Source organism: Hyperolius riggenbachi, chromosome 4 (assembly GCF_040937935.1).
Source record: "Hyperolius riggenbachi isolate aHypRig1 chromosome 4, aHypRig1.pri, whole genome shotgun sequence".
NCBI classification, from domain to species: domain Eukaryota; kingdom Metazoa; phylum Chordata; class Amphibia; order Anura; family Hyperoliidae; genus Hyperolius; species Hyperolius riggenbachi.
In genome coordinates, this window is record NC_090649.1 from 449,651,553 (window position 1) to 449,663,926 (window position 12,374).

General features: G+C 47.3%; 1 protein-coding gene across 5 annotated transcripts in view; it reads left to right on the top strand.

Moving 5' to 3' along the window:
- DAAM2 (dishevelled associated activator of morphogenesis 2) overlaps nt 1-12,374 on the top strand; it is a 290,157-nt gene that overhangs the window by 36,212 nt on the left and 241,571 nt on the right. For 2 of the 5 annotated variants that reach the window (XM_068232715.1, XM_068232716.1), the window contains exon 1: nt 6,475-6,730. The exons of the other annotated variants lie outside the window; for them this stretch is intronic. In XM_068232715.1, the coding sequence (XP_068088816.1) occupies nt 6,676-6,730 (55 nt within the window). In that variant the 5' untranslated portion in view covers nt 6,475-6,675. Of the gene's footprint in view, nt 1-6,474; nt 6,731-12,374 lie in introns of those variants that run through there. 5 annotated transcript variants of the gene reach the window in all.

Consider the following 12,374-nt stretch of genomic DNA (forward strand, 5'->3'; position numbering starts at 1 on the left):
GACGTGAGGTCACAGTGAAGTATTAGGGTCAGGGTGACATGTGAGGTCACGGTGAAGTATTAGGGTCAGGGTGACTTTTGAGATCACGGTGAAGTATTAGGGTTAGGGTGACTTGTGAGGTCACAGTGAAGTATTAGGGTCAGGGTGACATGTGAGATCATGGTGAAGTATTAGGGTCAAGGTGACATGTGAGGTCACAGTGAAGTATTAGGGTCAAGGTGACTTTTGAGATCACGGTGAAGTATTAGGGTTAGGGTGACTTGTGAGGTCACAGTGAAATATTAGGGACAAGGTGACATATGAGGTCACAGTGAAGTATTAGGGTTAGGGTGACGTGAGGTCACAGTGAAGTATTAGGGACAAGGTGACATGTGAGGTCACAGTGAAGTATTAGGGTCAGGGTGACTTTTGAGATCACAATGAAGTATTAGGGTCAAGGTGACATGTGAGGTCACAGTGAAGTATTAGGGTCAGGGTGACATGTGAGGTCACAGTGAAGTATTAGGGTCAGGGTGACTTTTGAGATCACGGTGAAGTATTAGGGTTAGGGTGACTTGTGAGGTCACAGTGAAGTATTAGGGTCAGGGTGACATGTGAGGTCATGGTGAAGTATTAGGGTCAGGGTGACTTTTGAGATCACGGTGAAGTATTAGGGTTAGGGTGACTTGTGAGGTCACAGTGAAGTATTAGGGTCAGGGTGACTTTTGAGATCACGGTGAAGTATTAGGGTTAGGGTGACTTGTGAGGTCACAGTGAAGTATTAGGGTCAGGGTGACATGTGAGGTCACAGTGAAGTATTAGGGTCAGGGTGACTTTTGAGATCACGGTGAAGTATTAGGGTTAGGGTGACATGTGAGGTCACGGTGAAGTATTAGGGTCAAGGTGACATGTGAGGTCACGGTGAAGTATTAGGGTCAGGGTGACTTTTGAGATCACGGTGAAGTATTAGGGTTAGGGTGACTTGTGAGGTCACAGTGAAGTATTAGGGTCAGGGTGACATGTGAGGTCACAGTGAAGTATTAGGGTCAGGGTGACTTTTGAGATCACGGTGAAGTATTAGGGTTAGGGTGACTTGTGAGGTCATAGTGAAGTATTAGGGTCAGGGTGACATGTGAGGTCACAGTGAAGTATTAGGGTCAGGGTGACTTTTGAGATCACGGTGAAGTATTAGGGTTAGGGTGACATGTGAGGTCACGGTGAAGTATTAGGGTCAAGGTGACATGTGAGGTCACGGTGAAGTATTAGGGTCAAGGTGACATGTGAGGTCACAGTGAAGTATTAGGGTCTAGGTGACATGTGAGGTCACAGTGCAGTATTAGGGTCAGGGTGACATTTGAGATCACGGTGAAGTATTAGGGTTAGGGTGACATGTGAGGTCACAGTGAAGTATTAGGGTCAGGGTGACATGTGAGGTCATGGTGAAGTATTAGGGTCAGGGTGACATGTGAGATCACGGTGAAGTATTAGGGTCAGGGTGACATGTGAGATCACGGTGAAGTATTAGGGTCAGGGTGACATGTGAGGTCATGGTGAAGTATTAGGGTCAGGGTGACATGTGAGGTCATGGTGAAGTATTAGGGTCACGGTGACATGTGAGGTCATGGGGAAGTATTAGGGTCAGGGTGACATGTGAGGTCACAGTGAAGTATTAGGGTCAGGGTGACATGTGAGGTCATGGTGAAGTTTTAGGGTCAGGGTGACATGTGAGGTCATGGTGAAGTATTAGGGTCAGGGTGACATGTGAGGTCATGGTGAAGTATTAGGGTCAAGGTGACATGTGAAGTCACAGTGAAGTATTAGGGTCAGGGTGGCATGTGAGGTCACAGTGAAGTATTAGGGTTAGGGTGACATGTGAGGTCACAGTGAAGTATTAGGGTCAAGGTGACATGTGAGGTCACAGTTAAAAAGGCACTTTCCACATCCTGCTTCAGAGGAGAAGATGCAAATATATTTAATTTAAGGAAAGGGACTTCCATAGTTCAGGATAAGGCCTTTGTGTCTAAATCAAAGCCTATTGTAAAATTTTGGGTCAAGACCTGAAAAAGTTAGTAGCCGGTTCAATGGGGTGGGGCTGCTGCTTGACCCTGTATCTTCATGCTAATCAGACTGCAAGAGGGCGGGGCATAGACAGAGCAGTCGGTGGAAATGACAGCTAATGTAGCTAACAGCTGCCTGTGTGGGAGGAGCTGCAGTAGGGAATGGTGGGAGAGGGCCAATCGCAGAGCTTCACACAGATAATGCTGCACTACACTAAGGAAGCCTGTACCAGGAAATTGTCTGTTACAGTAAAGACCCCCTTCCAGTATGTGGCAGTATGGTGGTACAGCTTGATTTAGGCAGTTTAGATGGGTGGTTGCTGTAGAATGAGTTGATGCTTCATTAGTCTGATGCTCTGTAATGGAGGACTGGCAGTGAGCCCCCCCCTCCCTCCTGCCCACGCCGGGCTCAGTAATCTGGCCGGGGACATTGTGCTGCCGAGGCAGAAAGATGACAGGGGACTGAGCTGGACTTACACTAAAGAAAAGGTCCTTTGTTATCTGCGGATCTCACCATCTAATGCCAGCTGGAGATATTGTCACTAGCCGGCTGATCGGGGGGCCAAGTCCTGGTACTGACAGTACGGCACACTCCAGAGCCTGGCCAGCCTATGGCCCACATTAATAATGACAACAGCTTGTGGTGGTAGCCATGTACCAGCCTGCTCATAGGCTACACACATATATAAATTATAGATATCATACATAGTGTAGGGACATTAAAAGGAAAAGGCTGGAAGGAGGAAACATGGCAGCACAGGACACTGATATGTGCAGGATGGGAAGGAGGAGGCATGGCAGCATAGGACACTGATAGGTGCAGGATGGGAAGGAGGAGGCATGGCAGCACATGACACTGATAGGTGCAGGCTGGAAGGAAGAGGCATGGCAGCACAGCACACTGATAGGTGCAGGCTGGAAAGAAAAGGCAAGGCAGCACAGGACACTGATAGGTGCAGGATGGGAAGGGGGAGGCATGGCAGCACAGGACACTGATAGGAGCAGGGTGGAAGGAGAAGGCATGGCAGCACAGATCACTGATAGGCGCAGGCTGGAAGGAGGAGACATGGCAGCACAGGACACTGATAGGTGCAGGCTTGAGGGAGGAGGCATGGCAGCACAGGACACTGATAGGTGCAGGCTGGAGGGAGGAGGCATGTAAGCACAGGGCACTGATAGGTGCAGATTGGAGGGAGGAGGCATGGCAGCACAGGGCACTGATAGGTACAGGCTGGAAGGAGGAGGCATGGCAGCACAGGACACTAATAGGTGCAGGCTGGAGGGAGGAGGCATGGCAGCACAGGACACTGATAGGTGCAGGTTGGAGGGAGGAGGCATGGCAGCACAGGACACTGATAGGTGCAGGCTGGAGGGAGGAGGCATGGCAGCGGACACTGATAGGTGCAGGCTGGGAGGAGGAGGCATGGCAGCACAGGACACTGATAGGTGCAAGCTGGGAGGAGGAGGCATGGCAGCACAGGACACTGATAGGTGCAGGCTGGAGAGAGGAGGCATGGCAGCACAGGACACTGATAGGTGCAGGCTGGAAGGAGGAGGCATGGCAGCACAGGACACTGATAGGTGCAGGCTGGAAGGAGGAGGCATGGCAGCACATGACACTGATAGGTGCAGGATGAGAGGAGGAGGCTTGGCAGCACAGTACACTGATATGTGCAGGATGGGAAGGAGGAGGAATGGCAGCACAGTACACTTATATGTGCAGGCTGGAAGGTGGAGGCATGGCAGCACAGGACACTGATAGGTGCAGGCTGGAAGGAGGAGACATGGCAGCACAGTACACTTATATGTGCAGGCTGGAAGGTGGAGGCATGGCAGCACAGGACACTGATAGGTGCAGGCTGGAAGGAGGAGACATGGCAGAACAGGACACTGATAGGTGCAGGCTGGAAGGAGCAGGCATGGCAGCACAGTACACTTATATGTGCAGGCTGGAAGGTGGAGGCATGGCAGCACAAGACACTGATAGGTGCAGGCTGGAGAGAGGAGGCATGGCAGCACAGGACACAGCTCTATCTGTGGACCCTCATGTTTACAGATGACATTTCACAGCCCTTTTGTTATAATTAGCATCACACAGCATAAAGTTATAATCAGCGTCTTCATTTGGCCAGAGTGATCAGTGTCCGGGGCTGGGAAACAAATAGCAGAGCACAGGAAATATCCGCTCACAGAGTCGGCATTCGTAATGTAAACACGGGGTCAGTGTCACAGCAGGAAGTGAGAGCAGGGTCAGGGGCGCAGGCCGGGGCGGTCAGTTTATCTTTCCAAATCCCTTTAAATAAAACTGTATACAGCACTGCATTGGCCAGCACGCCACCACGGCCTTCTGTGTGGAGAATTCGCTAGCCCCGCCCACCAATGGAATAATAACCATGACGGCTTATTTAGAGCTGTGGGTTAAATATTTATCTTTATGTATATGGTCAGTTTGTAGTGTTTATGTCTTGCTGCACGCTGACTATATCTGAGAATGAGAGATCTCTTTATAAACGGATAATTGTATGACTTGTGCAACATTCAGCCTCAATCACCACACACTATACAATGCCAGAAGATTGTACTATTTCTGTATAGGGAAATACATTTCCAATTAATCGTTTGCACTCTCACTCTCATCTGCTTAAAAGAGAACTGTGGTGAGAGGTATATGGAGACTGCCATATTTATTTCCTTTTAAGCAATACCAGTTCCCTGGCAGCCATGCTGGTCTATTTGGCTGAAGACAATGTCTGAATCACATCAGAAACAAGCTTGCAGCTAATCTTGTCATATCTGTCAAATTTGTCAGAAACACCTGATCTGCTGCATGCTTGTTCAGGGTCTATCGCTGAAAGTATAAGAGGCAAAGGATTAGCAGGATATATTAGCTAGGCAACTGGTATTGCTTAAATGGAAATAAATATGGCAGCCTCCATATACCTCTCAATACAGTTCTCCTTTAATGACTATCACAGAGTGTAAGTTCCTCTGGTGCAGAGACTCATAAGAATGAATCAGTGTTTGCTGTATAGCACTGTGGAATACTGTATATCAGAGCTATATAAATGTATAATAATAATAGTGTGTGACTGTGGTGAGAACATTAGAGTATAAGCTCCTCTGGTGCAGAGGCTGATGGGAATGGATCAGTGATCTGTACAGCACTATGATGCTGTATATGTCAGAGTTATATAAATGTATAATTGTAATAGTGTGTGACTGTGGTGAGGACATTAGAGTGTAATCTCCTCTGGTTCAGAGATTGATGAGGATGGATCAGTTATTTCTGTACAGCACTGTGGAATCTGTCAGCGCTATATAAATTAATATTATTAATAATAATAAATATTGATAATAGTGTGAGACCGTGGTGTGGACATTAGAGTGTAGGCTCCTCTGGTGCAGAGCCTGATGGGAATGGTCCAGTGAACTCTTTACAGCACTGTGGAATATGTCACCACTATATAAATGCATACTGTAATAATAATAGTGTGTGACTAGTAGTGTGAGCTCCTCTGGTGCAGAGACTGATGGGAATGGATCAGTGATCTAGTGTGCAGCACTATGGAATATGTCAGAGCTATATAAATGTATAATAATAATAGTGTATGACTGTGGTGCGGACATTAGAGTGTAAGCTCCTCTGGTGCAGAGACTGATGGGAATGGATCAGTGATCTTTGTGCAGCACTATGGAATATGTCAGAGCTATATAAATGTATAATAATAATAATAGTGTATGACTGTGGTGCGGACATTAGAGTGTAAGCTCTAATGACTGATGGGAGTGGATCAGTGATCTCTGTACAGTGCTGTGGTATACGTCAGAGCTATATAAATGTGGAATAATATTAGTAGTGTGTGATTGGTGAGAACATTACAGTGTAAGCTCCCTTGGTGCAGAAACTGATGGGAATGGATCAGTGACTTCTGTACAGTGATGTGCGATATGTCAGAGCTATATAAATGGTATAATAATAATAGTGTGTGGCTGTGGTGCAGACATTAGAGTGTAAGCTCCTCTGGTGCAGAGACTGATGGGAATGGATCAGTGATCTTTCTCTGCCTTGACAACTGTGGCAGGCACTTCTGTAGCTGTGCGGCGGGCAAGGGGTGCCACTCAGCAGCTGCCAGAGTCTCCATGTCTGCAGCATACAGTAATACTCAGTGTCCACAAGTGACGCACAACTCCATTGATGTTTGCCAGAGCCCTGCTTCTCTTTCCAGCCAGGCTGTGTGTTGACATAAGTGGGTAGGATTGCACAGCTCTCCTTTCATACTGTAGAGACCTTGGCACGGAGAGAGCGGGCATGTCGCCGTGCAGCCAGGCTTCTGCAGGGAGACAAGCCCGGCTGCCATAGCGGGATCTCCAGCAGGCCTGTGCTGCAGGAAGTCTTCTGCATTCCTTATCTTCCAGCCGCCTGGATTTATTGGAAGCGTTTCCAGCGGCGCAGCACACTTCTGCGGGAGCCAGCGCTGCAGCTTAAACCTTCCCCGGCATCTGGATCCATCCCCGCTCGAAGGATTTCCCAGATCACGCTCAAATTCCATTCCAAATTGTCACGGATTTTCAGAAAACGAATGCCATACAGCACTCGTCTTACCTCCAGACAGACGGATCATGCGGAGCTGATCCCTTTATGTTAGGCGTACTGCAGGCTGAAGAGAGTGACCGAGGGGGATACAGAGAAGGGGGTAAGAAAATTGGTTTATTAGCAGATATTTTGGGTGGATTTACTTCCGGGACTTTCCAGATAAAACAACCCGAGATGTGAGATCTAAGGATGCCGCCATATTTATTACCTTTTAAACAATACCAGTTGCCTGGCAGCCCTGCTGATTTTTCTTGTCAGTAGCGTCTAAATCACACACCTGAAACAAGCATGCCGCTAATCTTGTCAAATTTGTCATAGACACCTGATCTGCTGCATGCTTGTTCAGGGTGTATGGCTTAAAGGACAACTGCAGTCAGAGGTATGTGGAAGCTGCCATATTTATTTTCTCTTAAACATTTCCAGTTTACTGGCAGCTCTGCTGGTCTATATGGATGCAGTAGTGTCTGAATCACACCAGAAACAAGCATGTGGCTAATCTTGTCAGATCTGACAATAATGTCAGAAACTCCTAAACTGCTGCATGCTTGTTCAGGGTCTGTGGCTGATCAGCAGGATAGCCAGGCAACTAGTATTGCCTAGTATACAGGAAATAAATATGGCAGCCTCCATGTCCCTCTCACTTCAGTTGCCCTTTAAAGTATTAGAGGAAGAGGATGAGCAGGTCAGCCAGGCAATGTGCATTGTTTGAAAGAAAACTAACATGTCAGCCTCCATATTCCTCTTAACTCGGATTTCCTTTAACCTCCCTGGCGGTTTATTTATTTTGCCAGGGAGGCTGCAATGTGTTTTTTTTTTAATAAAAAAAAAAATATTTCATGCAGCCAACTGAAAGTTGGCTGCATGAAAGCCCACTAGAGGGCGCTCCTGAACCGTACTTTCGATCGCCTCCGGCAATCGAAAGTAACAAGATAGGCCGCAATGAGCGGCCTATCTTGTTTCGCTTTCCTCGTCGCCATGGCGACGAGCGGAGTGACCTGATGGACGTCAGTCGACGTCCTGACGTCAGAGCCGCCCGATCCAGCCCCTAGCGCCGGCCGGAACTGTTTGTTCCGGCTGCGCTGGGCTCGGGCGGCTGGGGGGACCCTCTTTCGCCGGGCAGCACACGCGGCTGGCAAAGTGCCAGCTGCGTGTGCTGCTTTTTTCAGAACTAAAATCGGCCCAGCAGGGCCTGAGCGGCGACCTCCGGCGGCATACCCTGAGCTCAGCTCGGGATTACCGCCAAGGAGGTTAAGGATACCTGAAGTGAGAGGTATATGGAGGCTGCCATATATATTTCTTTTAAACAATACCAGTTACCTGGCTGGCAGACTTGCTGATTATTCTGGCATCAGTAGTGTCTGAATCACACACCTGAGACAAGCATGCAGCTAATCTTGTCAGATTTTTGTCAGAAACATCTGATCTTGCTCAGGGTATTGAGCTAAAAGAGGCAGAGTATCAGCAGGACTACCAGGAAACTGATATTGTCAGCCTCCATATACAATACTCCACTGCTTCTACTCTGCGAATAAAGTAATTGTACTGTGTGTTGACAAAACATACCCCTGTTATGCTATGTTCATACTGTGATTGTACTGCATTTGTACAGATGTAATGCATTTTTAGTTTTCCAAACAAAAAACTAAGTGGACCTGAACTCTTGCACAGGACACAAGGAAACCACATAGAAATCCACCCTGTTTGTGTTTAGAGAGAAGAGCCAGTTTAATTCCCCCTCATCTGCAAGTAATCACGAGTGTAATGTGTCAGCTCAAAAATTTGGCAGACACAGCTAATATATAAACACAGGCGGATAACCCTTTCTCTGAAGCACTTTTTCCACCACTACAGTATATCTATGTCCTCTGTGACTTCATCTAAGCCATGAGGACATAGATCTACGTCTTGTAGCTGAAGCACAGCTGTGCATGATTGGGCTTGCTCCTGTGCAAAACCTCTGTTAGTATCTGCTGCGGCACTAATTGATGAAAGGGAATATATGTTCCCTGAGCCAATAAGATTGATTTTTACTATTAAAAATACTTTTATTTTCTCAATTCATAGTGAAAAATACACACTGTAGCAATATTTCAGAATCAAATATCTTCACCATAGATTGTGACAGGAACGTAATTTAAGTTTTGTGATAAACAGTAGAAATAGCCAATCAAAATTTGTGTTTTTTTTTTATCTTCAATAGCGCTTTTTATTTTTAAACTGGAATTGGTAAAACAGAGAAATAATGTGTTTTTTCTATTTTTTTTTTCTTTTTTTACCTGTTGCAATGCATAGAAAAGAAAATTGTTTGTGGCAGGGAAAAGGCCATACAATGAAAGCCTAGTTAGTCTTGGAGAAAACAATATATATTTCATTTAGGTGTCATAAGCAGGGATAATGTTATTGCTAATTAAATAGGGACAGAGCTAAAATGTCAAAATTGCTCTGGTCTATAAGGGGGAAACAAGGTCTGGATGCGAAGTGGTTAAAGCAGGGAGTAGACACAGTGCAGATTTATTGCAGGAGTTCTGTAAGTTGTAACAAAGAAAGGTTTTGCTTGAAAGGTTATTATGCTGTTGCTTATCTTTTTGAGCAGAGACGAAGTTCTGAGTTCAGGTCCGTTTTTTTTTACTGTGGTAAATCCTATTGTCTACACAAGCCTGTACTTACACAGGCAAATTTGGTCACGTTTTCTTTATTTTAACCACTGATATATTTATAGTTCAGCTGTCGGTAGTTGTTTCCCAGGAATCTAGTGACAGTGTTTTTGGTGCAGTTTGGCATAATTACATTCCACCTCTCCTTGGAAAGGCCGGTGCGCCGACCAAATAACCTACCCGTCAAATGTTCCTACATTCACTGACAAACGTATAGGCAGGAGGGTTAGGGAGGGGGAGTGAATAGTAAAGTCTATGGGATGTAGGCTACATCGACGGTGTGGGTTAATTTGTTGGAATACCGGCAGTGCCACAGAAGCCGACTATTCTTTTCCGAATTCCTTGCTGGTCATAGTGCAGAGACATTTGCATCGTTATCTGTACAGGCTGGTAAGTTGCTCAGATTTATTTCTTCGGGGCCTGTGAAGCCTTTTTTTAAAATGCGCATTAATATGTAAATCTTTTGTAGAATTTATGTTCTGGCTCCTCAGCGGACAGGAGCTATAGAGGGGGTGAATAGAGGGACACTTGGCGTCGGGACGTGCTGCGCTGGCTCCGGGCATTGGCCTGCCGCCATTGTGTGACCGGACTGGCTAGGCGAAGAACACAGTGCCGGGCATAAATCTTTTATTCTGCTCTTTATACGTTCTGTGAGATCCCAGAGTAATAAATTATTGGGTTGTCTTTCCAGGGACATGAATTGCTCGTCTACTGGAGGGACACAAGTATAGTTATGGTGCCGCCGCCAACATTCCCAGGATGTTCTCAGGATTAAAACTTCTGATGACTTGTGCGTGGTAATGCCAGTCCAGTTAATGTCCTGGTCTAAGCAGATTTCAAGTATTTATATATGGATAACTGGCTACCTAGTGGTTAATCTAAACATTTATTGTACATTTTGGAGTGTTTGGCTGAAACGGTCAAGACAAAGGAAGAGGACATGGTGTGGACATATAGAAGATAAGAAGAGCAGAGTGGAGCAGGGAAGCAGTAGCAGTGCAGGAAGTGGCTGGGGAGACATATGGTGGAGGATTTAAAGGTTTAGCAGGAGCAGAGTGAAGCAGGGAAGCAGCATTAGAGCAGGAAGTGGCTGGGGAGACATATGAAGGTGGAGTTGAAGAGTTTAGCAGGAGCAGTGGGGAGCAGGGAAGCAGCGGCAGAGCAGGAAGTGGCTGGGAAGACATATGAAGGTGGAGTTGGAGTGTTTAGCAGCAGCAGGGAGTGGCTGGGGAGATGTATGAAGTTGGAGTTGGAGAATTTAGCAGGAGCAGAGTGGAGCAGGGAAGCAGTAGCAGTGCAGGAAGTGGCTGGGGAGACATATGATGGAGGAGTTGGAGGTTTAGCAGGAGCAGAGTGAAGCAGGGAAGCAGCATCAGAGCAGGAAGTGGCTGGGGAGACATATGAAGGTGGAGTTGAAGAGTTTAGCAGGAGCAGTGGGGAGCAGGGAAGCAGCGGCAGAGCAGGAAGTGGCTGGGAAGACATATGAAGGTGGAGTTGGAGTGTTTAGCAGCAGCAGGGAGTGGCTGGGGAGATGTATGAAGGTGGAGTTGGAGAATTTAGCAGAAGCAGAGTGGAGCAGGGAAGCAGTAGCAGTGCAGGAAGTGGCTGGGGAGACACATGATGGTGGAGTTGGAGTATTAGCAGGAGCAGAGTGGAGCAGGGAAGCAGCAACAGAGCAGGAAGTGACTGGGAGGACATATGATGGTGGAGTTGTAGAGCTCAGCAGGAGCAGAGTAGAGCAAGGAAGCAGTGGCAGAGCAGGAAGTGGCTGGGAATACATATGAAGGTGGAATTGGAGTGTTTAGCAGGAGCAAAGTGGAGCAGGGAAGCAGAACAGAAAGTGGCTGGGGAAATATATGAAGGTGGAGTTGGAGAGTTTAGCAGGAGCAGAGTGGAGCAGGGAAGCAGTGTAAGAGCAGGAAGTGGATGGGAAGACATATGAAGGTGGAGTTGGAGTTTTAGCAGGAGTTCAGTGGAGCAGGAAGTAGGTGGCATCCATAAATGGTGCATCTTTGCAGCCTGCTGTATGTAAACAATGATTTTATCACCCCAGTTACGCTCTAAGCACCTGCACTGATGCCGAGTTGAGCAATGTGACCATGACCGCTTCCAAGTATTGACATGGAAGTTGAAAACATGATGTTTCATGTTCCGTGCAGGTGTTTGCGCAGATGCGGCAGTAAATTACTCTGTTCCACAAGCCATTAACCTTCACTGTAGCGTAGAGGAACCTGTCTGGCGGTATGAATACATTTCCTGATGCTGGGGTGACCAGAGTGACCCGGGAACTCCTCCTGGTTTGTCCGGGAGGCCGGAGCCAAGGCTGAGATCCACACGGCGCATCTTGCAGGAGAAAGCTGATCTTTCCCAGGAGGCCTCTGGTTCTGGGCCCAGCCTGATAAATGGTTTTCCTTGTTTAAATATTTGGAAACCTGATCAAGGGGAAAATGTCTCAGGCACTTGTTCTCGTTCTTAAAGCACAGATAAAAAGGTTCAGTGAAAAGTAAACATTTTGTGACATAGGCGTGTGCACCAGCTCCGTCAGTGATTGCCGTTCTTGTTTCCAAGCTCTGGAGCGTAGAGACCCCCCTCTCCGCTCAAACATGTGCGAAAGAAATTCACTTCCCACATGTGCGAAAGCCGAAGCTGGACAAGAATCTGTATCTTCTTCCAAATTCCTTCCAGCCTGGAGGATCCAGAAAGGTTGTGAGGTCTTCCAAGAAGCCTTCTCCAAGGTTTACTGCAGTATTTGCTTATGGGACCAAAGAGGGGTTATTGGGACAAAGCTTTAAAGTGTACCTGAGATGGGAAAAAATTATACATGCCTGGGGCTTCCTCCAGCCCCCTTCAGGTCGTTGGCTCCCTTGAAGTCCTTCAGGGCCGTCTCGATCCTCCAGCCAATTGAGTAAATCCCCAGTTTGGCCGCATACATGCTCCCATTGAGCTCCTATCGCTCAAGGCTACAGAAGCACGATGCGGGTGCATGCGCGGCGAAGCGCGACTTCTGAGATATACTGGTTCATCCATCGGGGGATCAGAGTGACCCAGGAGGATGGCGAAGGAGCCAACGGCCTGAAGCGGTCCAGAAGC